This window comes from Centropristis striata, chromosome 19, assembly GCF_030273125.1.
Source record: "Centropristis striata isolate RG_2023a ecotype Rhode Island chromosome 19, C.striata_1.0, whole genome shotgun sequence".
Taxonomy (NCBI): domain Eukaryota; kingdom Metazoa; phylum Chordata; class Actinopteri; order Perciformes; family Serranidae; genus Centropristis; species Centropristis striata.
The window spans coordinates 16,142,851-16,170,297 of record NC_081535.1 but is presented as its reverse complement, the minus strand read 5'-3'; the positions used below and the strand labels follow the sequence as shown (position 1 = coordinate 16,170,297).

General features: G+C 38.6%; 1 protein-coding gene across 1 annotated transcript in view; it reads left to right on the top strand.

Annotated features, from left to right (window-relative positions):
* Window positions 1–27,447, top strand: part of LOC131992057 (astrotactin-2-like) — a 344,657-nt gene that overhangs the window by 115,343 nt on the left and 201,867 nt on the right. The window contains exon 4 of the mRNA XM_059357417.1: window positions 21,472–21,624. Within this exon, the coding sequence (XP_059213400.1) occupies window positions 21,472–21,624 (153 nt within the window). The remainder of the gene's footprint in view (window positions 1–21,471; window positions 21,625–27,447) is intronic.

The following is a 27,447-nucleotide window of genomic DNA, read 5'->3' as shown; positions in this document are numbered from 1 at the left end:
AATAAACTGTAGCCAGTGAATATGTCTTCTTATATTGAGTGTGGGCCATTTGAGTGTGTTATACATGATACAATGATGAGTGTAAAATAAACAACCAAGAACAAATCTACATAGACAGTTATATGCTGTGTTGAGGGGTAGAAGATTGGTTTTAGATGCATTTAGATATACTACATCAGCGTAATCAAAAAACGGTAAAATAAGTTGTAGGGCAAGTTTCCTTCGAACATTAAGTGTAAAACAGTTCTTGGATCGAAATAAAACACCAATACCAAAGTTGATTTTACGGAGAATATAGTCAATGTGAGGTTTGAAGGTAAGTTCTGAGTCAAGCCATAAACCTAGATATTTAAATTGTTCAACTCTATGCAGATTTGTACCATCATTACATGTTATTATTAAATTATTAGACTTTGTTTTTAGATTATGTTTTGTACCAAAGACCATGGAAAAAGATTTAGTTTTATTGAGCAGAAGTCTGTTAGATGAGAGCCAGTTTTGTACGATATCAAAATCCAATTGAAGAGCATTTTGTATCTGTGAAATATTAGATTTAGAGGTATAAAGGACAGTATCATCAGCATAGAGTTGAACTGAGGTATTAGAACAAATCACAGGAAGATCATTAATAAAAATTGAGAAAAGAAGAGGTCCAAGTGTTGAACCTTGGGGTACACCCCTTTGTTGTACAAATAAGTCAGACTTACATCCTTGAACAACAACACATTGCTTTCTGTTATGTAAATAAGAATTGAACCAGAGAAGTACATTTTGCGAAAAACCAATTGCATAAAGCTTGTCTAAAAGTAAATAGTGGTCCACCAAATCAAAAGCCTTCTTCAGATCAATAAAAATAGCTCCTGTGAGATCACCAGAGTCAGATGCTGAAAATATATCATTAGTCAACTTAACAAGTGCAGTGGTTGTTGAATAATTAGGTCTAAATCCAGACTGAAAAGGTGACAGTACATTATTTATTTTAAGATAATGTGATATTTGATTGAAAATTATTTTTTCAAAGACTTTTGTGACAGTACAGATTATCGATATTGGTCTATAATTATTTGGATCAAGGATGTCGCCACCTTTATGTATTGGCGTAATACGTGAGTATTTCCACATTGCTGGTATCTCACAGGTAGCAAAAGACATGTTGAACAAATCAGCTAGAGGAAACATAAGGATATGGGAGGCCAATTTAATATATCTTGATTCAATCCCATCAAGGCCAGCACCACTGCTCAGACTAAGTTGTTTAATGGCATTATGAACTTCTTGGGGTGTGATTTTAGTAAATGAGAAGGTACTATGACAGGCAGACATATTATTAGAACATTGATTGTAGGAAAAATCTGATATTGAGTCAGAACAGACTGTGGAAAAATGCTGACTGAATACTTGAGCAATTAAGAAAGGTTCATGAATTATCGAATTATCATCACGTATTTTATTAATAGAGCTTTTATCAGAGGTATTTATTATGGATTTTAAAGCATTCCAGAATTGTTTAGGATTTTTAAACTTATTAGAGAGACATTCTTTATAATAATCAGATTTTGTGTTGCGGGTCATTGTCTTGGAAAGATTTCTTAGTTTCCTGTATGTTTCCCAATCAGCGTTTTCCCTTGTCTGCCGAAATTTAGCCCAGGCCTTGTCCCTCTGTCTAAAAAGGCTTAAAAGATCAGAAGTTATCCAGGGAAGATGTCGTCCCTTGACCTTAGAAATTTTCCATGGAGCATGTTTATCTACTACTTGTGTGAGCTCAGAGTACAGAAAGTCCCAGGCATCCTGAGCAGTTGGTATTAACTGATACCTGTCCCAATTAATAGAAATTAGATCATTAATAAATAGGTCTATATTCATTTTCTTATATTGTCTGATTTTTATTAATTTTGGTGGTGCTTTTGGGATTTTAATTTTCCATACACAATAGATAACAGAGTGATCACTGAGGCAGTCTGACAATATACCAGCTTCAACAAATCTTTCAGGATGAGTGACAAGTATCCAATCAAGTAGGGACTGGGACTTAGGAGTAATTCGAGTGGGTTCCTTAATGATTTGTGTTAAATTTAGATTTTCAAAGTTCTTTTTATCTTTACCAGAGGACTTATCTAGCCAATTTTTATTAAAATCGCCTAGAATAATCATTTCATTTTTAAAGGGGATAGCATCAAAGGTAGACATCAAGCACTTGGAGGACTCTACAGGGGCAGAGGGTGGTCTATACACATTACCAACAGTAATATATTTATTCTGATGAAATATAATTTTAACAAAAAGGCATTCAAAGTGTGTTGGTTTAACTGTAGGTGTAATTAGCTCAGCAGTTAAATTAGAAGAGACATAGGTGACCACACCGCCTCCCCTGGAGCCTCTATCAGCTCTATATAGAACATAATTTTCTAGTTTTATTTCATTGTCAGAGATGTTGCTATTGAGCCATGTTTCAGATAGGGTAATAATATTGGGATTGTGTTGGGCTACCCATGCACGAAGTAAATCAATTTTTGGCACAAGACTTCGAATATTCAGGTGAATGATTTTTAAACCTTTAATATTATTCATTTTGAATATTAGAGTTTATATGAATAGATAACACTGTTCAGGGTTAGGCAGATAAGATCATCAGAAAAAATTGTAGAGGGTTGTGATAGTACAACACAAAAAAGTACAACACAGAAACACAAGACAAACAAGAAACAAACACAGTATAAAACAAACAAAAACACAAAAAACATAAATGATGGCCCAGCAGCCCCAGCCATCCTAGGCCAAGGCATCTCCGTGAGAGGGCCAAATTAAGTCAATAGACAAAGACCAAGAATAGTCCGCAAACAGGTCGGTCTGCATCAAAGGGAGGAAAAAAAAAAAAAAAAAAGTGATGACGATAGCTCCGTGCTGTCAGCTGTCAGTGAAACTGAAAACAACTGGCATTGCGACAGTTCAGTTTTACGGCAGTAACAAAAAAGAAAGATGCCAGCGAGGATAATCCATGGATACAGGTGAATAAGTCGGTCAAAAGTTAAATAAATCGAATAATATGTCACGCCTTATTAGCGCAGTCACAGCAAAAGTTCAGTTCATTAAATAATAATGGAAGCAGACGCTGCTCCTGCATTAATACTTGTAATTCAATGTGAACTTTACTTATGGGGAAGAGCTCATGGGGGTCACAGGAGAGCTTGAAGGAGTCATAAAAGCTGCTTCAGCGGCTCTGTGACAGGTAAATAGCTGTGGTTTCCCGTTGACAATGACACTCAATGTGGATGGATACCGGAGGGAGTATTTTAAATTTAACTCCCGAAGTCTCCGTTTAACAGGATCAAAGGAGCGGCGTTTCTTCATTAGATCAGCACTGAAGTCAGGATATATGTGTATTTGTTTACCTTGAAACACCAGCTCCCTCTTTTCTCTGGAAAAACGGAGGATTTTTACCTTATCCTGGAAGTTGAGGAGTTTGACCAGGATGGGTCTTGGACCTGCTCTGTCGTTGTGGCGGAACGTAGGCGTGCGGTGAGCTCGCTCAATGACCGGAGGAGTGGGAAAGTTTTCGGGGCCGAGTAATTGAGGAATTAACTTGGACATAAACTCCAGGATATCGCGGCCCTCCGCAGATTCAGGAATCCTTACAAAGCGAAGGTTAGAGGCTCGGCTTCGGTTCTCCAGGTCCTGGATCTTGTCCATCAGGTAAGCATTGTCCTTAGTTAGCTCCTTAGTCAGCGTGCTGAGATTTGTAACGTCATCCTCGTTTGCTCCGACCCGCTGCTCTAGTGAAGCTACATGTTCTCCAAGAGTGTCCAGAGAAACCTGAATGTTGCACAGTTTTGCTTGAATTGGATCCACCTTTGAATCAAGATGAGCGAGCATCTCAGTTTTGATTTCTTGTATGCCATCCCATAAAGTTTGTAGGGAGATCTGGCTTTGTTGATCAGCTGCCATTGTTTGCAGTTTTAGTATTATCCAATCTTGTGCCAAAATCAATAGGCAGGAGAGAAAAGACGACTTAAACACTGCGATGCACAAAGGTGTGAATAGTATAATTAAGGATTTTTTTGTCGAGCTATCTTAAGAGAGCAGACCTGCCTGCGTTGTGCTCCCTCACGCTGCGGCCATATTGACTGGATGTTTAGACAAAATGTGTATTAATGTGAGGAAGGTGACATCAAATCAGTGTGGAGCGATGGGGAAACTGTTTTCAATTGCTGCAAACTTTTTGTCTCCAGTGGAGCAGAATCTTCAGTGGATGTTGAAGGCAAAGGCCTCATGTACATCTATTATTTGCTGATTGATTTCCATTCTACTTTTCTTTGGGAAAGTACATAAAAACAGATGAATGGACACACAACTAATCAAACAATCTTCAATCTACAAAAGCCAGAAAGAGCAAACCAGCAAACATACCCCATATTCTAATCAGGTACTGCACAATTACAATAATGATTTATAGGAAAAGACTGACTCTGACAGCTTCCACGGTAGATCCGAGGTGCATTTGGAAGTGATAATAATCAGTTTCCCTAGAGTACCCCATGCCCTCTAGCAGTAGGTTGCATAGTTGCTATCAGCCCACATTAGTACCTTCAATTTCTGAACAGAAATAGCATAGAATATGATTATTATTTGTATTTAATCGCACAGCACCAGTCCCTCATTTGATGTAAGTTAGTATTCAAGCATAAGCTGAAAACAGAGTATGATCACCACTTACCCAAACAAATCAAATGTCTTACAAAGAACGCTGAGCTGACAAGATGGAAAAAGCAACTGAAGTTCGAGGATTACATTCAGTCAGGAATCGACCCCACTTGTCCACTGGCTCCAGTCTGGTCACCTTGGCTAAGACGTTCAAGAGCTTCATGCAGCAGCGCATAGAGAGAGACAGAAGACAGGCTGTAGGAGGTCACAAGTGGAGAGTTTGGCCGAAATTGCACCCCACTCTTCCTTTGAGAAAGGTAACAGCTAAGCAATTTGCTGCAGTCATGTTTTCAGCCAGGTATAAAACAAAATCACAGAACCTCATTTTTATGGATTGTACACTTTCTACAAAGCTCAAGGAGGAAAATTACATCCATCCACTCACAGAGTAGTAGACTGGTACGGCGTTCCAATAAAGCTCTGAACAAATTTGCTTCGGAAACGGGAAAGAAATAAGATAAATACCTGCCATTTTTGCTCGCCTTATACCGTGGTGTTCCCCAGAGCTCAGCTGGATTTTTGCCATGTGAGCTGAGCCCATTAGGTCAGAGGCCCACTGGATGAGCTCTGTGAAATGTGTGAGGAAGGTGACTCACCCAAATGTATGAATATGAGGGTTTTCTACTTTTTTCATCATGACTCACCAAAGAATACGGAAACAATCTTGGTGCTGGTAATGGAGAAGTAGCACTTGAAAACCACTCCAATGGCTCAAGACAGCCTGCTGAAATGGCACCTAGGTTGACTTTCAGAAATTCTCACTTTAGGGCTAGTATAGGGCTGGGAATCACACAGTAACTCAAGATACTATTACACTACATTGCCCCAGATAATTATAGTATCTGGATTCAGCCATCTGCCGCCTGACTGCAACTTCTCCATGTTCGAAACATCGTTCCAAAGAAAAATAGCCATAAAGGGGCAAACGGACACTTTTAGGGTTAGTTCATTTTGTTCTTTAATTCTGTTTTGCACATGTTAAAGAACAGTCATAGAAAAAGTAAATAAAAATAAAATGTAAGCTGAGGTAGAAACCCACGACTGGTTTATATATAAAAAAAAGATGTTTAAAGATGGAGAATACAACTATAATACCTCATCTTTTTAATCTACATTGACACTTTGTGAATGTTTGAAATAAAAGTGTAAGAACTGAGTAGAGAAATAAATAATTTATTTATAATAAATAATGATTTTGATCAAGTAACAAAAGGAGGCCAGCGGTCTGTTTGTGTCAAATAAGCTGGAATTGCGGTAGATCTAGTAAGATGAAAACCGGTGAACACGCATATCACCGGGAAATTGGCATTAATAAATATATACTACCACTCAAAAGTTTGGGGTTACTTAGAAATGTCCTTATTTTTTCAAAGAAAAGGCCAATTTTTTAAAATTAAAATAACAGACATACAGTCTAGACACTGTTAATGTGGTAAATGACTTTTAGAGCTGGAAACGGCTGATTTTCTTATGAAATATCTATTATATATTGTCAGCAACCATCACTCCTGTGTTCCAGTGGCACATTGTGTTAATCCACATTTAAAGTGTTGAAAGGCTAATTGATCATTAAAACTTGAGCATTATGTTAGCACAGCTCAAAACTGTTTTTGCTGATTTGAGAAGCAATAAAATGATCCTTCCTAAAGGTTAAGAAGCTACAAGAACAGAGAACTTTGTTTCACAGTGCTGCAAGAACAGAAAGATATAATTTTGTTCTTGCAGTCCTGGGAGAGAGAACAAATTTCTCTGTTGTTGACACATCATCTGGGCATAACTTTATTCTTGTGTGGTGTCGAAGACTTATTGTTTGATTGGTCAGAAATTTGAATTTGAATGAGACGTGTGCTGCAGTGGGGGGGCCCTGTCATAACTTCCCAGGAGTTCTGCAGTGGAGTTTCTTGTGAAGTATGAAATGTTCTGGCCAGAAAGAACTACTTTTTCTTGTTTTTGCTACCTCGAGAACAAGAACAAATGTCTCTGTTCTTGTGGAGTATGTAAAAAGCTTTAGGCTAGTTGAGTATCTAGAGGTAAAGTTGGAGATTTTGTACAGGTAAAAATTATTATTTCTGCCCTTGTCAATGTCTTTACTAGATTTTCGATTCATTATGTAACTCATTTCATGAATAAAACAGTTTGTTTTCATGGAAAACAACACAGACATTTTGTGGGTGACCCCAAACTTTTGAGCGATATTGTATAACAGTCTTGATTATGAATACCTTGTTAGTAATAGTTTATGGAGAGCACCCAGAGATACTCTCACCATCCGTTTAAAGAGCCGAAAGACCGCCATTGTGATAAAACAAACAGCGGCGCCATGTCGGTTTCTACACAACAGAGATAAGCATTGAATTAATCGTATTCACAGCACCATGACTGACTCTTGACTGTCAGGCAGTATTTGTCTGCCTGAATGCTGGGGGACCGTCACTGTAAAAATATAAATGACAGCAACTCTCCTCGTCCCATGAGGTTCTTGGCTTGGATTTGCCACTCGACCTCCATGCTAAAGACACTGGCATAGCTAATTAGCGTCTTTCCACTGTCCCAACAGAGCTGTTTAAAGCACAAGCAGAAGTAATACTATATGTCCCTGTATTGATAATTTGACAGGTTGTAGGGTTAATTTGATTTCTACAGAGCTTATTGTGAGCTTTTCCCTGCCTTGTTCTTTTAAATTAGACATGAAACATTGTCAACCCTCCCAAGGATGCATTGTTGACCGTGTCTCTGCCTTGTTTTCTGCGATTGGATCTGAAACATGGTCAACAATGCATCCTGGGAATGGTTTATTGGTAGTCAAAGGCTGTCACTGTGGAAGATAACATTTTTTCTCTCTGTCTTTGTTTCTGTTGCTCAGCAGACTTCAAAGGTAATACATGTGTGCTGGGAGTGGGTGCCTTTGCATGCAATAGATTTTTCATGCAATGTTGGCTGTTCCAGATTGCACTTGACCAGTTACATGGGCACTTAACTCCCATAGAAATTAAAGATGTCTCAGTGAAGAATGCATGCCTTCTGCACAATGCTTTTACATTTGGGAAAAGTCATGTCAGAATAATAAATCTTTTGTTTGAACGTCATTTACTCACCACCAGCTGCTAATCCGCCTTTCCAATCTTCTTGAGCACACTATTGCTTACAGGTTTTACAGTAAGTGTTTCCTGCCAGGAATAGGCCACACGTCATTGTTACTTATTAAACATTTACAGAATAATTCACCCATACATTTATGAGTCTTCCACACTGTCCCAACAGATGAAGGGATTTGAAATGCTTTTCTATGAGGATCCCTTTCTTAAACCTCATGACTTGGGCCTGTTTGTGATTGTCAGTCAGAAGCTTCAGCCCGTCTGGAGCAGTTGGAGGTCAGAGCTCGGCCTGCACTGTTCAGCTGGCGCAGCATGGGGAGACACATCCATATTTTATTCTGGCCCATGGCAAGAGCCGAGCTATAGATAGCACTTTATTCTTGCTCCTCTGCAAACAGCAGATGCCTTAAAATATACAAGTAGAGGCAAAAGCTTGCAGAAAGGAAAAAATGTCTGACTAAAGATGGGACATTACATGCTTTCCAGCGGCTGGGGATGACAAGGCTTGAGACAGTAAATGTTCAAATCCTGCAGAGCGGGGGAGTTTCTGTCTGTTCCTTGTGTTTCACTAAGTCCCCCAGATGTCTCAGTGTTTTCAACTGTAAATATATTTTCATTTTGTAGTGTCTTGCCAAACTCCATAGGAGGAAATAGCAGTACCACCCATGCCTTTCTTCCTAAGATGTAAATAGGGAAATTCTCAAAGTTGTGATTTCTGTATCTCCTGTTAAACCTTTTTAAAGTTTCTCGCCTCCAACCCAGCCTCTGTTTAGTGATTCCCTCTACAATGGCATGAATTATGTGCTATGACTATAACTGTGGCAATGCTTTCAACATGATCCCTTTGGTATCTTTCTGTTAGTTTTAGGATTAAAGATCTGTTCCTGCAGCCTGTTCTCCCATCAAAAACGTCAATACAGGTCGTTTGTACAGGCAGCGAAAAATTAGCTATATTTATGAATTTCACCGTCCACTGTAATGTGGCCGCCGCCATCTTGCTGACATAGTAGTGATTGACAGCCAAGCAAAGTTTAAAAGGGCGGATTCACGTATTTGGTTGGACGTTTGGGTGGTGGATGGATCAAACAATGAATGGGTATTTTTAGAACACGCCGTTGAACAGTGAGCCGCACCAAGATACCTTAATATGAGAGCCACGATACATGCCTGCGTGCCGTAATTTGTGGTACTGACACACGACCAATTTTGCCGTTTATGTTGGAGAACTTGTTGGTTCCTGATTTTGTTTTCATTTATTTTCTTTTAAATATAAGGGCAAGGACTGTGGTAAGCTATCTACCTTTTTGTGGATCATTTTAAGTACATGGAATATGTATGTTATTGCGGTTAGAGGTAAGGAATAGTAACAATACTGTGGCTGGTTGTATATACAGTTTTTTTCTAAAATTATTCCCCGATAAGAGGCACAAATCCAAGTGATAATTTTATCACTATTATTTTTTATTTTGCCTTTATATTTTACTGTATGTCAAGGCCTCGTCCATAAGCATATAGGCTTATATATTAACATAATTTTTTCTATGAGTTTTGGCCTTTTGGCCTTTTGGCTCTGGTTCTTTTCAATGACTGCCTGCATTTTTCAGTCATTGAAAAGGGAACTTTTGTAAAGCCCCTTCCAAGGTAAAGATTTTCAGAAACTCTTTTCTCGGGCTTGACAGTATTGTTTAAAGGTTGTGGCTTGTAATGCCCTCACAAATGAGGCGAAATTTGGTGCAAGAGCGGATGTGGCCATAAATAATGCTGCTCCTAATCTTGCAACATAACTTTTTTTTGCATGATTACACATATGTATAGTTAACCTTCAGCTATACTGAGGAACAGATGCATTAGAGTGTGCTATGGAATTAAGGGCTCCAAGTTTTCTTTTTTTTCCTTTTATCTGGCCTCTGATTGTCTGATTATCTTCTTTGTGTGTTGGCCATCTTGGCTTTAGGGTCAGGGTTACATTGCTGCCTTTGATTTGTCTCTTTGCCGCTTCAATTGTGTTTTGCTTTCATCATTTGGACAGAGAATTTCTATTGTTGAGTGTACAACTTTATATTAAAATTTTTTGAGAAGCATGAAGAAAAACCCTGTTTTCAAAAATACCTGAAGGCTCCATTTTTGCTCATTCATACTCTTTTCCTTCTGCATTCACTTTCGTCTTCCCCCCATCAATCATATTCTTTTATTTCCAGCTAATGCATATTTACCCGCTGCTTTTTCTCCCTCCTGGCTCCCTTACTGTATCTGCATCTCATTCCCAACATCATCTCCTTTCTCTTTGCTTCAACACCCATGGCATCCATTGTCTACCCATCTCTCCTGCACACTCCTCTGGCTCTGTCTCTTGCTCTCTTGGCCATTCTCCATTCATCTCTGGATCCCTTGTCTCCTCCGACACCGGATCCCTTGTCTTCTCAGGCACTTTTGTATTTTTCTTTGTATCTGTCTAACCTCTTACTCTCTTCTCGTGTACCTGTCACACTTCCAGAAGCAATGCTGTCAAAGCTTTCCAAGAGAGCTCAACTGGACTGCTCCTATTGAAACAATGGCAAATTTAATAAATCACAGAGGGTATCAGAGCTGGTATGAACCCCCGTTTCCCTCTTATTGATCCCCTCTGCACTCATTTGCTCCTCAAGCCGTGAAGGGGAGGAGAGAAAACAAGGGAATAGAAATGCCATAGTGTGTGTGTGTGTGTGTGTGTGTGTGTGTGTGTGTGTGCGTGTGCGTGCGTGTGTGTGTGTGTGTGAGAGAGAGAGAGTGTGAGAGTGTGTGTGAGAGTGTGTGTGAGTGTGTGTGTGCCCGCATGCATGTGTTCACGTTGACTTGTGTTGGAGGTACAGGCAAAGAGAAGACATGAGAAGGGAGAAATAAAAGGAAATGTAATAAGAAACAGGAATCTGCAGGAATTTAATTTCTTTGGATCTCAGTTTACTTTCCTCCCGCAGATTTGCTCCAAATTAAAACAGCAGGGGCTTGTAGGGTCCAAAGATCTTCAGAAATCTCCCCACCTTTTCCCTTGTGGCTACGTCTGCTGCTGTGTGTATCAATGCTGTAGGATCGGCAGGCTGGAGACAGGAAAAATTGGAAAAGGCCATAACTGACTTCTAATTAGTTCAAACATGCCTTTTTTGGAAGGGAAATTAAATTGGCCTTAGGTGCATACGTGAAACCTTTGCATTTGTAACCTTTTGTCATTTTATTGCCAAGTTGCTGTTGCTTTAATTTGTGGATGATATATAATAGAATTGTATCAGATCAAATTGTGTGATGAATGATAATAAAAATTCTATTTTTTTTTACCTCCAGCCTGAGACAGCCGTGGCTGGAACATTATATTTTGGGGTTTTCCTTCTGCCTCATTCTTATGAATGCAATATCTCAGAGGACATTTAAAAAATTTAGCTGAAACTTCTATCTCATGAAGGAAATCATTAGATTTTGGAGGTCAAAGCTCAAGGTCACTGTGACCTTACGACACAAGTTTTTGGCCATAACTCAAGAAATCATAATCCAAGTGATTCAGCAGTCAGAGCATGCAGACTTCCACCACACCAATGGTGCATTCACATGCTCCTAAAATGATCCCATTTCGTTCTTTCAACTTTCATGTAATGTAGAAAACAACATAAACGCTGCAAAAATGTGTTGTGTCATTTTATTGCCAAGAGTGTTTTAACACATTGATAACTGTCTCCAGGGTTGGCATGACATTAAAGTAGCAACAAAATGCATCGGAGAGCCGTGAGATGATCTGGAAACTCATTTTTCAGATTATTATTCTGACACCACAAGAATGCTGCTGCGATGAAGATGTGCATCCAAGTTTTTATTTATTTATTTGTAGCTTCTTTACATTAACATTCATATTTAAAGCATTGTTTACTCTTGGCTAAAACTTGTGTTGTGTCCTGTTTCAGTGGTAGTCGACCACAAGATCATTGTTTTTTTTCTGATATTGTGGTTCAGGTTAATGTCCTTGCACCATACAGCAAAGCTCTGTCAGTCTTCTCTACTCCTCTATAGAAGACAGCATGTTTCTCACTGGGAATTAGTCACTGTAATCATACATATTAATGTAGTGATAATTTGCACTTTGCCTGAAATTAAACTTCACATTTTTAATTAAATTCCTTCAAAGTCTACAGTGCAAACTAGTATATCATATAAGCCTGGACAGGATATATGGTGCATCTCAGTATATTGAATATCATAGAAAAGTTTATTTATGTCAGTAATTAAATTCAAGAAGTGGAAATGACACGTTGTATAGATTTATTACACTCAGAATGAAACATTTCATGTCTTCATTTATTTAATTTTCTTCTAAATACAATAATTATGGCTTACATTTAACAAAGAATAAAAAAATAGTGTCTAGAAAAATTTGAATGTTACAAAAGATCAATTTTAAAAAGTAAGTTTAATATGGAAATGTTGGCCTCTGAAAAGTATGTCCATCCGACTCAATACTTGGTTGGAGCTATTTGACTTGAACTACTGGAAATTGACTTTTCCATGATATTCTAATTCATTGAGATGCACCTGTACTGGATACAAGCTGCAACTTGACTGGTTTGCAGAGACATAAAACTGCCAATAATGAAGCTATAATAATAGTTTAAATTGTGTTTTTGCCCTGAATTGGCTTAAGTCAGTTTAACTGTAAATGCAAAATTGGCAGGGTCTAAAACAGGTGGTTAAGCCTGAAATGTGGCATGATATGAAAAATAATCCACACCCTCTTCTACCACCAGTTATGTGTTTAGATTCAGAGCACTCAAATTCATCTGCCAAGCTTGCAAGGGCAATGTTGAAGAGCCTGAAAATGTTGCCTAGAGTCTTCCCGACTTTGAGCAAAGAGGAAATATCTTCTTGAGCCTAAGAGAAATAAGGGTCAAGCACTATTTATGGACAGAGAGTCATGGTCAAAGGTTTCAGTTTCTGACAGACAGTAATTCCCATAGGCTGTATCAGCGATTTGGTGGAAGCCGGCCTAGTCTTGTTCATTTGGCTTTTAGGAGTAGCTAGTCCTTCAGTGTGTTTTCTGCTGACAGAACAACTGTTGCCCTTCCTGGTGCTGAATATCATTTTCTGTAAAGGTACAGGCATCAGATGCGGGCATCATTATATCAGTTTTTTGTCATGAGATCCAGGAATATATTTTTAGAAAACCTCTGCTTCTGCAAATTATTGTTTTGCCTGTGAATCTTTGTATAGACATCATGAATTCCTCCTCTGCTGATTGTGATAAATTAAATATGCTATCCACATTTATTAACATTGTTATACATGGTATTATATTATATTGTCAACTGTTTAAATTACACTGGGGAGGATATATTTTGTGAATCTATCAGCTCTCATCTTCTACTTAAAGCGACTTTTAGTACCTTTTAAAAGCGCCTCAATCAAATTTATTATGATTAAAATTACTCATTTTTCTCAGTGTAAGCATGATTATGCCAGCCACATTTTCTTGTTCTTGTTTTTCTTCTTGTCGATATAAAGTAAAAAATTATACTAAAATAATAATATGAAAGACTTGTCAAATTGGAAGAATATCTTGCCATAATCATTAATATCCAAAGCTGTTTGACTGTTTTATTATCTGGATCTCAATAATGGTGATACGGGAAGTCATTTTGAAAGCAGACAGAGTTAGGCATCGCCTGTTCACCAAGCAGGCAAATAAACCCCGCAGTTATTTACTGAAATAATTGCTTTGGCACTCATAAAGTGAATAGCTGCCTCAAAAGGCCAATAAAGATGTTTTTTAATATTGAAGGTTGCCACAGAGTTGTTGAGAGGATTTCGAGTTAGTAGTGCATATGTGGATAACTCCAATCAGCTATCACCTTTGTAAAAAACAATGCACAGCAGTTCCATGAGTAGCTGTTGACCTGGACCCATGGGAACCCTCAACAACAAGGTCCAAGGCCAGAGTACGAGAGATGTAGAAGACAGAGAAGGATGGAAAATTAGAAACCTTGTAATACAGCATGTTTGAAGTAGACACTCCAGCAACATCTTATTTATTCTTGTGTTAGCCAATGTTCCATGGCTTTTACACTGGATGCGAACCTATCCCTTGAATATAGTTTATGATATGTTTACAATGATAAACATCCAGTTTGAGGGTCATTTTCATCTTCCAGTAATGTAAAAAGGTGATGGTTGCAGATTGGTTTCCACTTTATTTAAACTGCTGTGTTTTCCACATAGCTGTGAAATCAATGCACTCCACAAACAGGAAGTATAGAAACAAAAGCAGGCAAGAGTTTAAAAAAAAAGTCTTAACACGTACATACAAAAAACAATCGTGCATTTTTACAAAGCCTACATTAACGAGCACACGCGAGCATTAAAAAAAAAAAAAAAAAATTAGTAGGGTTATCTTTTTTTTCCTGAGCACGGTGAGACCACCAGGAATAACTTGACTGAGGCAGCATTCTGTTCACATCCTCGGTTTATGAGACACTGTTAACACACGATAAGGGAGTAACTGCAGATAAGGGAGATGAAAAGGAGAAAATAAAGGCACCAGAGCTTTAGCTGACATTGAACTCAAAATAAGAAGCCTGTGTGGACTTGGGGGTCTGGGGAAAAACAAATGTCAGAACAGAATATCTTGGTAGCTGCTTCTGACAGATGTGAGAAATGGGGGAAAACAGGAAATGGTAAGAGGAAAGAAGAAAGAAATGCTGCAAAACATGGACACCTCTCTGTTGTTTGTTTTTCTGAGGAATACAGACATACACATCTTAGGATGTGTTCAAACCAAATAAGCAAGTGTTTTGCATGGTGCAGTAATACAGAATCAATGCAAAGAATGATGCAAATCCTGTGACACAAACTTGCATCTTCAATGGAGTAAACATTTTCCAAATTGCACAACAAATCTGTGTGATCCTGTGTCCTGAAAGTGTTGAGATGTTTCTGGATAGCGTAGCCCTGATCAAGCCAAACTCCTTTCAGAAAATAAGCATTTTAAAAGTTGTTTGCTTGTAATCTTGTGGATAGACCAGAGAAAGGATGAATTCAGACTTTTTATCAATGAGAATAAATATTTCAGCATACTTTTTACCCTTTACCTGCAATTAAATCCCAGCAAAATCAGTTTATTTTGGGTCAACACCTCTGTAATAGTGGAAATCATCCAGAAGCAGATCCTGGAAAAGGAGCAGAAATAACACATTAACATAGATATAAGAGCATTTGGTTTTGATGCATATGGAACTTTCAACAGGTACAACGCAGCTATAGTAGTTAATTAAACAATGGTTGATGATGATAAGGAATGGAAGAAAAAAAATGCTGTTGGTCTCTACACTGGTGTGTCTCACGGGAGTTACGCAAAAAAACACAAATGATCCTAATGGTTCAGCGGTCATAAACACTAAAATTTTGTGTGAGCACAGCATTACAATATCTTGTAGCAACTATGGAGTCTTTTGGTGGATTAGTGCTAACAAGGAGGGCCATCTTGTTGGTGATTAAATGAAATGATGGCTCCATGTTTGAATATTGGTTAAAGAACATGTTACAAGATTAAGTGTGCTTTATAGTGCAAACACATTCCCGTTATGAGGTTTTAGCATTTCAAGATGGTTGAGATTTAAGGTGTACGTACGTGTGTGTTAGTGGGGAAGACAGAGATAAAAACAAACATCAACATAAGGGTTATGACAACCTTTAGAGACAAATTACAATTGTTTCAAGGAGTCTGTGGCTCCAGGCATATCTGCTTGGCCTAGTATCCTTCCCTCGAAATGGAACAAAGAAAGAGGGATAAGGAGAGTTTCAGGAGGCCATGAAATATGTATGCAAGCAGTTAACCTCAAACTACTGTCACACACTCTCTTCAGTCATGGCAGGTCAAAGCTTAAGTGCCACTCAGTCTAGCCCTTCCTGTTTTGTTTGCTAACCCGGAGTACCTGAATTAGCCTCGCACGACCGTAAATACCCACAGGGAATGGAGCTACCTTAACCGTTTTTGACTTGTTGTCTGTTCACCTGTCAAAGTCTTAGCCAGGTGTATTGACACTATAGCTGAAGTGAAGAGCAATGTGGTTGTCGGCTGGACATGTGTAGGTTGAATGTGATCAAGCCTGTACCCTCATTCACTGTTTAAGACTTTCCGCTGTGACTAATTGACAAAGCTTCTCCACAAAAGTCTTCAAATGTGATTACTTTCTCCAAGGACATTCACAATACATTGATGCACATAAAGAGAGAAGGGCAGGAGGTTAATATCTCCTAATAACCCACGAGACTAGCCATATACGAGAAAGGTCTCCTGGTCTCAATGTAAAAGCACTCTCTGCATAACTCTCCACAGCCATTCTCCTGGTGAATATCAAGACTGAAGAATGTAGGCATTCAAGAGCTGCTATCTGGCCATTTTCCATGGTTTTCTTTAATTATTTTGGTTATTATCAAGAAAACCATGGGAAATGGCTAGATATGACTGTACATATATATTAGCATAATTATGCTTCACATTCACTTGATATTACTGTATAAAAGCATAATCAACAAACTGCAACTGCTCATTAGGAACTTTAATAAAAATATACCATCAGTTGGTTGTAAATTCCTAGAATGTCATTCAATCAACATTCAATCCTTCTTATTGGGAAATAGTGGAATATAATTATTAAATAATTATGGGGTGATTTCTGAAAAAAAATGTAGCTACATTTTGCTGTGATTTGAGGGTAATTTTGAAGACCTTTCATTTGCTAATTTTTATCTAATTACCATAAAATTTGAAGACCTGTAGAAAGACATTTTATGGTCTGTAGTGCAAATTATGTATAAGTGTTCTCAATGAACTGCATCAAGGTCTTTAGAATCTGCTTAATGTACAAGTGAAAGTGTCGGGAATACTATTGTCCATGTCCAATGATGTGTGTTAAAGGGGCTCTATTAACCAATGAAAAGTGTCTGCATCACTGTGCACCATCCTGTGTACTTAAGTGAGACTTGCAGTGGTGTGAAAACCTGCCTTGGGCTTGGCTGGTTTGAAGAAAACAGTGAAGATGGGAAATCCTTTGCAAATTTGTGCCAGATTCTAGGGAACTCTTGTTTTAGTGTCAGTGTCGTATGTTCAAAAGCATTCCTTCAGCACAAGGCAGATCCCACTCACAGCCAAGGTTTGGTGTACAGCCGCTTCAATTTATAACAACATAGCCAGAAGCAACAGCTACAGTAGCAGCCTCAGCATCAAATCCAGTGTGCGACCTGGAAAAAAGTTCCTTTCAGTAGAAACATTTTTGTTATCCTTTACTGTACTATTAATGGGACGTACAACTGACTTCTGTGTGATGGCTCCATTCAAAGCAGTCTCCCTGTCCAATAGTAAAGCCTTCTAACAGATATAAGGGAAAAAGTTAACATGACATTGGTGTTCAGCTTTTCATCTATCGGCACATATGACAGCACAGTAGAAGAACTAATTATATATTGGTGTATCATGGCTTTAACAGTCCATTAGTTAGCCTCAAGTAAAAAAAATGTACGTCTTTGCAGTCTGTATTACATTAAAGGCTGCTGAATAGTAAATCAATTAATTATCTGCTATATAAGCTGGAAGCAGTGAGCAGCTGTACTATCTTTAATTGAGCAACATGTGAATGAAGCCTGGGGTGGTGAGTGATTGCCGTCCCACAGCTTCTAGTGAATTTGATGCCACCGGCCACTGAGTATCAGTGATGGGGCAGGGGGATATTTTGTAACAAATGATATCAGCCCACAACTACAACAAATTTTGAGACATAATTGAGTATGGGAATGGCCATCATATACTAAATTCATAATTTTTTAAGCCATTTCACAGTCAAAACAAAAAATTTGAATTGGCACCGATTTAAATCAGAGTGGCCCTCATTTATCAAACGAGCGTACGTCAGAAAGTGAGCGTAAAGTGGGCGTAAGATCATTTCTACGCAAGCCTCGGCATTTATCAATCTGGACGTGAGCGGAGGGTACGATCAGATCTGATGTCTGCTCTCAGCTCGTGTACGCAAATTTGAGTCAGCGTGAAGTCCACAAGTCAGAGTCGGAGAATTGATCTTAGACTATTGTGTCGATGCCTGGAGCTGATAAAACTCTGTGGTGTTTTGATTTTTAATAGTGACAAAGCAAAACATGTTTAGACTACATAATTTATCATTAGAATATAATCCAAAATAAATAGACCCTGCGATCGTGAAATTCTTTAAACAGATCATCATTATGGTGTGTTTCCCTTTGTTGTAGCCATTTGAGCCAGGTCATAACACTTTTGCTTAAAAATAAGCATGTGTAGTCTCATATCTAAATTAAAACAAAAAAAATTCTGACCTATACTTACACCCTCTTACCCTCCCATCCAAAACATTTGAGACGCTGTGAACATTTTTATAAATTGCAAATCCTTTGTGACCTACACTCATTGTGATGCATTCTGTTATTCTTTGTTCTATACATCATCCCAATTTTATTTTGAATCAAGTTGTAGATAAAGATGATAAAATATTTATGATCATGCTCTCTCACTTCCTCAAACTTGCAGCAATTATCAGCCTAAACTCCTGCACTAGATACGCCTCATTTTTGACTCTTGTGCTTTTTTACAAAGTTGATGCTTGCTTGCTCAATGAACCATTGGTTCAACTGCTTTAGTGTGCATGACTCCCATTTAGCATTTTTACTGCCTTCTGGGCATCTTAGATCAACTTGTATAGTGATAACACAGGGATTAAAAATTTTAACACACTGTTATAATAGAAATATCTCCAGAAAGTAAATATCCAGCCCTCTGGCTGTAGAGAAGTTTGACTTCCTGTTTTGCTCATCAGTCATGTGTGAGTAGGTGTTTTGATGTAAAACCTCTGTCCATTTGCTGGGGACCAAAAGTCAGCAACCCATGTACAGTATTTACAACACTTTATTTCAATATAAAACTAATGTTTGTTTTGTTCAGTGCTAATTGTGGGTGAGTGTGCAGCATAGAGTCATAGCATTGAGCTTAACTAACACCCAAACATATGAGCTAAAATATGTCAGAGCCAAAGCACATTGTATTGATTTCCCTCCATCAGTGTAAGTGCTCAGGAGACATGTACAGGTTAAGATGGGGTGGGTGTGTGTGGGAGTAGATTATTTTGTTTTTAAAGCTAGGACACACGTCTCTGTTGCGGGTTATATGATGGCTTAAAGAATGGAGATCAGAATTTGCTCTTTTGTTGGAGGTTAATTCAATGATCAACCCACTTTAAGCCCTTTTGTTAAATCTGAAAATTGTATAATGCAAAAAATATATTTGACCGGAGGGCAAAACCCCCCATCTGTCCCTCAAATGATGGAAACTTTGCATCATCTCTCGCACCTGCTTACATGGGCCTATTACCACAGACATGCCAACAGCGATTCCATGTTTGACAAGACATTAACTATTGTGAGCTAACAAATGAATCCAAGCAAATATGTATCATTGCAAGGATAACATGCATTCCGCCTGCTATTGTTAGCTTTCAGTTTATAATATCAAAAACAACGTGAATACTCCTGCCTCTTCACTTTCACCCTCGTCCTCTTCATCTCCCTCTTCCTCTGCTCTGGCACGCTCATCGGCATGCACAACGAGCATCCACTGGGAGCAACACATCACCATTATTCATGGAAAGAGTACACCTCAGAGCCAGACTGACAGATCAAAAGATGTTGATGATAGGCGCGGGGTAGTGGTGGTTGGGGTGATAAATGGCCCCATCTTTGGGAGATGGCTATACTAATACTAAGTTTGGGGACGGAGGAGTTTTCACAGTTTTTTTTAGCAGTTGTTTGTCTTGGCCCACAGTTGTTTAACCCTACACTATGAATGAATCCTACCTGATTTGTCAACATACCGTGTTGACAAATCATTACTGCTTACATAGACTGAGTGACTATCTCAGCTTATTTGAACTTTGCAAGCCATATTAAGCAAGGCAGTTCCTATAAAACAGGGGTGGACAATTAATTAAAAAACACAACTGTAAATTACCTTTAGCAAGATTCCTATTAGTGTTTTTGTATTATATAGCTTGTTTTTCATGTTTGTATGTTTTCTAGGTGTTTTACAATGTTGTGATGCTGTTATTTTGAAAAGGTGCCATCCAGTGTGAAACGGGTGCTTTAATTTTGAAAGTTAGTGACAGGAAATAACAGGTGGAACGGTTAAATGAAAACCGAACGTAAATAATAACGAGTGCGTCGTACTTCATAAAGTTGATATAAAGTATCAAAAAGGCTTCTATAGTGCCTGGCTGACAGTGGAACAATGTTGTTAAAGTTTATATAAATTAGTGGCTATATCTGTTGTAGGGTTGTCACGATACTAAAATTTTCAACTCGATACCGATACTCAGGAAAATATTCAATACTCGATACCATTTTCGATGCCACAAGGATAAAAACAAAGACCTCAAAATTTAACAGAAATATTTTTATGAACAAGAAAAATGCAACATGTAAAAATTAACAGAACCACAGGTTAAATATTTAGAACCTGCAACTATGATAACAAGCTTCAGATACTCAATTACTTTTTTGATTATCGATACTTTTGACAACCCTAATTTGTTGTCCTAATTATGGTAAAATTGCTTGTTTGCTCAAGTGCTAATGCTAATGTTTGTTATTGTTTTCCCACCTTGTAGCTCTTACGGTGGATTCACAAGGTGACAAAGGAATGTCTTATTTTCATTTTCATGGAGCTACGATTTAAAATAAATCTTGTGAACTATCACTTAAAGAGTTGACCGTCATTCAGCCAGGGATGCTAATAAACATAGGCTACATTCAAACCACAAGGTGACAAGGTACCTAGGTAACTCAGTGTATTTTGTGGAACGTGTTTCTTTGCAGGTGGGTATGCATGCAAGCAGATATACGTAAACCGCCTTCAAATTAAAAGCACTGCGGTTGTATTGATTTCTAGTTTCTGGGTAACCTCACGTGGGCTGGGCAAGGACAGCCAATGGGCCTGATGTGGCCCGCGGGCCGCCCAATGCCCAAGTCTGCTATAAACAGAGGTTATATGAAGTTGAATATGACAATCTCTTTTAGATATCCACGTTTTAATCTGTTTGTCAGACACATTAAGGAAATAATATTCTCTACTCATAATTAGTCTCTTTGGTGGCTTAAATTAATTTGCCAGAAGATATCTAGACAGGTCATAGGAATTTCCTGGCCTTTTTCTTTTGCAATTTTCTTTTATAAGAAAATTGCCCCCCTCTTTTCCCACAGCCAGTTGTTTTGGAGTCATTCATCAGGAAGAGTGAGACTGAGCCATCAGGGGAAAGTGTTGGCAGGATCCCTGTAGAGATGAAGCAATATTGAATTGATGGAATCATTTAAAGGCCAAAAAAATAACAGAATAGAAGAAATAACGCTGTGCTGCGTTTTTTCTTACAGTGTCTAAATGGGGCAGTCTAGTGACTCATGATGCATATCATTCTCTAATCTCTCATCTTTCAAAAAAGGAGAAAAAAAAAGAAGCTATTTTTAGGTGTTTGCCTTTATGCATCAGTGTGTGTATTTTTTACTATATCTGGTGTGTCACTCACTATTTGCAAAGTGATTTTCACTTTAAAGCCTTATGACATGACTGCCATTTTCACTTTGCATCTCTTTTTCGTAGCCATTGACCCAAACACGGAGTCGGTAGAAGATTTGATGCAGAGGTTCCAGGACAGCTTCCGTGTTCCCAACACGCCAACGGACATGTCTCACTACCAGCATGTCATGCACAGCTCATCCACGGGCCGCCGAAGGGTCCCCAGCCACACCAGAGGTAGGACAGAAAGTCATTCGACTGTTTTGTTGTCAGAATGTCAAAGATGTTGCAGACCAGATAATTTAAACTTGCATTAGATTTTACCATGCATATTGGATGGTGTTTGTTGTTTTGAGTGCCTCTGTGGTACTCATTTGATGGTTTGGGGCTGAGATATTTGGCCTTGTAATACATTTTAGATGCATACTGGGGTTGTCAAAGCTCGATAATGCAAATTCATCTTAACACCACTCATTGTATCTTCTTATCACAGGTTGTGTTATAGTAAATTCAGATGGGGACTCACAAGCAATGGATAAAGAAAAAGTTATTTCAAATGGAAAGTTCAGCTTTAAAGCCCCAAAAACAAAGTTATTTGCAGTTACTGTCCATGTGAGTTACAACCTGAGTATAACTAGTCTTAAATACCATTTGTTAGCCAATGTAGACAGTCTCATTAGTCCGGAAACATCTAGCTTGTGGCAGGCCAATTAACAGTGTGGAGAATGAAGATCCCCCGGACAAAAACACCACTGTATCGTAGATAAACTTGAATAAAGACTGCACAAGTAGCAGAGGACATGGAACGGACTACGACTGATACACTAACGGAGACTACTGGACGTTACACAGAAATCACAGCTACCTCGGGGTGACAGCGCATTATTTTGAAAAGCATTGGGAAGATGCTTTAGATGCATGGATTCTATGAAAACATGCATTGAACTATTGTGTTGTTAATTAATTTCCAATAATGAAGCCACATACATTTGCATAAAACATGAATGTTTGTCCACTCTCATATTGATAGGAGTTTTGACATGAAAAATCTCCATTTGATGTGTGATTAATTTGCAATTGATCTGCGATTAACTATGGACAGCCATGTAATTAATTGTGATTACTTATTTAATAGTTAGTGTATACTGTCAGATAATCATGAGGCCACATGCTTGAGCTATTTTCTCTCTGTATTATGAAATGGGTGAATGTATCTGCATTTTCTTTCCACCCACCTTCCAACACCTTAGCAACCATTTACCATTGTTTGTATTGGTATTTGGAGGCCTGGTAAGATGTCACAGCTTGTCCACTGAAAATAACTTTGAGTTGCTTTTTTATAGAAAAACCAAACTGCAATACAAGATCACACATTCTTTACATAACTATGCAATGTTATCCAAAGAATAGTGTTGTAGATTGTCAATGCATTAGACGGACCAGGTGGCAATTGGTTTCCCTTCATTTTGATGCTTTCATTTCAGTATGCCAGACATCTATAGGGGAAATTTAGAAGTTCCATTTCACTATACCTGCATAAGTTTGTGATGAGGGAAGAAACACATGCAAAAACAGCAACAGATTTGAATGGCTGACCTCTAGATGACCGTGTTAACCGATGAGCCCCCACGCTGCCCTGGAAAATTGCCAAACTGCTTTGGAGACAATGTCACAGTTCATTTCACAATCAATTTCCTTCAAGTAAATGTGACTGAACATTTCGTATCCCATTTAATATCTATGAAACTTATTAATATGTAGATTTTTTTCCTTTTTACATCATAAAACTGATGTAGACACAAGATATAGAATGGGCACGTAAAAAGTGACTTTAGTCAGAGTCAGAGTGAACGTGGATCCATTTACATATTCATCAGGGGTTCACATGTATCTAACCTCATGTATAAGCTTGAATTTATCTGCCTCGGGTGAGTACAGAAAAAAAAATGTAAACAACAGGCGACTTCTCTCTGCACTTCTCACTTTTGTTTATATGTTGTGTTATCGCTGCTTTTAGCTCACTATGTCAGCTTTCTGTTTCATTAAATAATAAGTGGGTGCACAGTTTCACACTTGTGGAAAAAGTCTGCACAGTGCAATTTTTGAGATGTGACATATTGGTGACACTAGCCTCTGCCACGGCAATAAATTCAGCTCATTACCAGGAACATTCACAGTAATTTTAATCAGACATGCAGTTTGTGTCATTGGTCATATCGTTATAACCAGTGAGACATTAACACTGAAAATGGGGCATTAACTATGATGAGTTCACCTACCCTTGACAGAATAACTTACTGCCCGCTTGATCACTGTCATCTACAGTAGATGCAAAATACAACACTGAGCAACTTTGCATATTATGCATGCTTATTTATGTGGGGATTATTAATCTTTCCAGTCACATCGCCAGTGGTAGAGAGAGTTTATATCCTTGGTTATCTAGAACACTCTGGCTTAGCTAGTGCTTGTCTTATTTTCTGCTGAGGATTTAGCTAATATTAAAAGGTATTTTGTGTCAACCTTTTAAATAGATGATGCCTCTGAAATGAAATGCATTCAGGTCAGCCTCCTCAAACCACTGTGAAGGACATTGCTGAGTGATGTCCTCTCTGAGGTCAATGGAGTTTTCTTTGCGGGCTGATAATTAGAGGTGAAAATGTGTTCTCAAGTGCAAAAGCATCGGCCAATACTACAAACACAATAATGGTAGAAACACTTAAATAGAGGAGGAAACTCTATTAGCTGGAGTGAGGTTAAAGGGGAATGTTAATTTGTCAGACCCAGAAGGTTAGCACTGGATAAATGAAATGAATGAATTGTCAAGTTCCTTGGAGTGCTCCAGGCAAAGCCCAAGACGGTAGTGGTCGGGCAGATGCCTTTCCCATATTGTTCAGCTGCATCTTTTATGCCGTGCAATAGCTATGTTTCTCTGAAATGTTATCATTGCCCCTGTGTACAGAACCTTGGTGAAGTGAGCATTCGATATAAAAATACAGATTTTTCATTTGAAAGCAGAATCTGTAGGCAATGGTACCATATTTTGGCTTGAAAGCATTCTGCTTTCCATGTGTAGTCCAAGTAATATTTGCCAATCGCATTTGAGCTTTACTGTAGGTAAACAATCCCTGTAGAGAGCAAAAAAAGACAAAACTTATCAGCCAAAATGCAATCTTGGAACCCAACAGCAATCATCTAATGGAGACTTGGCTTTTTAGCAGTTTAGCTAACTTAACTAAACAGACTACTTGTGGAACAATCAACTCCAACTCCAACTCTCTTTTTTTCAAAATTATTTTTATTGGATTTTCCTTGGATGCATAATTATATCAGCTGTCAGAGGACACATCAGTTTATCCAATACATCCATAGACTAGGCAAGTACAAAATAAATGAAAACACCAAAGTTATAGTCAAAATATACAAAAACAAAACAAATAGAAAAAAAAGCTGGAAGTTTATCACTCTAAATGAAGCCCATCCAACTCCATTCTCAAGTCTCAAATTACTTATTGGAGTTCAACCACTGACCAGTGTGTGGAAGAGGAAGCCTTTGACTGGATATCCGTTATCCTGATATCCGCTGGCTTCGTCAGAACCCCAGAAATAACAGCCCCTTGCCTCCAGAGGTTAAATCCTTGTCAGACTGATAGCTGATGGCTTCAGAGATTGCAGGGATCCATGCCATGTAGATCTAACCGAGCGACAAAGACAGGTGGAGTGGAAGACATCATCTGTGTAGTTTATGAGAAGTGACAAGAAGTGCTTAGGCTGAGCTACTGGAATCAGTGTCAGTGGCAGACATGGCATGGAATGCAGGTGGTCACAATGAAGACTGGAAGGTCTCAGTCGTTTTCAAAAAGGATTCTAAAACTCATATGTTGACCATTTATAAATGACTAATCTTACCTTGACACGCGGTCACCGTCAAATTATTGTATATTCATAAATTACATTACATTACATTACATGTCATTTAGCAGACGCTTTTGTCCAAAGCGACTTACAATAAGTGCATTCAACCTGATGGTACTAGACATAGACCACAGGAATCAAGTAAGTACATAACTTTAAGAGCTAACTGTCATTGCTACAGGAGTGCTATATGTTAAAGAAGAAAAGAATAGAAAAGAAGAAGAAGAAGAAGAGCAATTTTTTTTTTTTTTTTTTTTAAATATATATATGTGTTAGGTGACCATGGCTTAACCGAGGTATTGTTGGAAGAGATAGGTCTTCAGCCTGCGGCGGAAGATGTACAGGCTGTCTTAGGTCCTGATGTCGGTGGGGAGCTCGTTCCACCATTTGGGAGCCAAGACAGAGAAAAGTCTGGAAGAGGTTTTGAGGCGAGTTGACCCACGGAAGGTGGGAGTCGCCAGCTGTTTGGCTGATGCAGAGCGGAGAGGACGGGCAGGGGTGTAGAGTTTGACAAGGTCCTGGATGTAAGTAGGACCTGAACCGTTAGCAGCAGAGTACGCCAGAGCTAGAGTCTTGAAGCGTATCCGAGCAGCCACAGGTAGCCAGTGCAGGGAGCGGAGGAGGGGTGTTGTGTGTGAAAATTTGGGAAGATTGAAGACCAATCGAGCAGCTGCATTCTGGATGAGTTGCAGAGGTCGGATGGCTTTGGCAGGCAGACCTGCCATGAGGGAGTTGCAGTAGTCCAGGCGTGAGATGACCAGTGCCTGGACCAGGACCTGAGCTGCCTTCTGAGTGAGAAACGGACGGATTCTCCTGATGTTATGCAGCAAGAATCTGCAGGATCTGGTGGTGGCGGTGATGTTTGTGGAGAGGGACAGTTGGTTGTCAAGAGTCACGCCAAGGTTCTTGGCGGTTTCTGTGGAGACAACCACTGTGTTCTGGACAGTGATGTGGAGGTCAGTGGTGGGGGAGCCCTTCCCTGGGAGGTAGAGTAGCTCAGTCTTGCCCAGGTAAATGCATGTCTTCTATATGAAATCGTTATAAGAAATTGGCTAATAATCTTGTCTTTCCAAAAGGGATGGGAATAATTAATCAATGACTGATTAATGGTTGTTAAGAATTTGGTTGATCATGTGGAATTTTTAATCCCTCTGTGTTTTTTATTTATTTTAATTTTATCTATGATGGCATACCAGTACTCATTAAAATGAAACACAGCTAAGTGTTCAGTTCTGCGGCCGTACGTGAATAAGCCAATCGACTGAGAATTAAATTAGATAAAGCTACAGTTTGCAAGCTGAAAGTTTAATATAAATTATAAAACAGACAGAAATACAAGAGTATCCATTTGAGCAAAACTAGCTTACTGTATCAAACCTTGCAAGCATGAATACTGAGTTTATTTAATCCAAAACTTATTTAAACACAATACACACTTAAATGTGCAAGATTACTGTGAAAACTAACCTCATGCTTCTTTGAGGGGGCTAAAACATAAAACGTTGAACTCCTTAACGTTATCTTTACAGTTTAATCTCACTTGATTTAGTTTTATGATTGACAGGATGAAGTCTATTTCCATCCTTTCAAAATAAAAGTGTCCATTATCAAAACAGGCTTTTGCACAGTACTATCTACTATATTTTATTTTGCCCATGTATGCATAGAGAATAATTGATTAATTGATCGTTAACGTTATGGATGTTTTAGTTGGCAGGTTTCTTCCAAATGCCCGTCCATACTTTTCAACCATGCTGTGCTTGAAATAGATTGAACCAGACCAAACCTGGGCCCTGGTACCTAAAAGCATCTTAAGGCTAAAAGGTCCTATTTTAAATTCATGGGCTAGGATCATTATATCTTTAAGACACCTTTGGGAAATGGACCCTGGGCTCTATTGTTGAATGAGAGGACATGTGTGTCCCAGAAATCGACTATTGAGAACACAGGCAGTGCTCCAATCTGCACAAGAGGAGAGCTAATGTCCGAGACTTCTTACTGGAAGGAATAGAAGGAGGTACTGTAAGGAAATGATGCGTGGGGTGTCTACATCCAGCACCACAGATGATCATTTTCAGAAAATGCACTTATTTTTTCCTTGAGGCATGAGAGATGGGGGAGAAAGCATGCCCCTAATGGCCAATC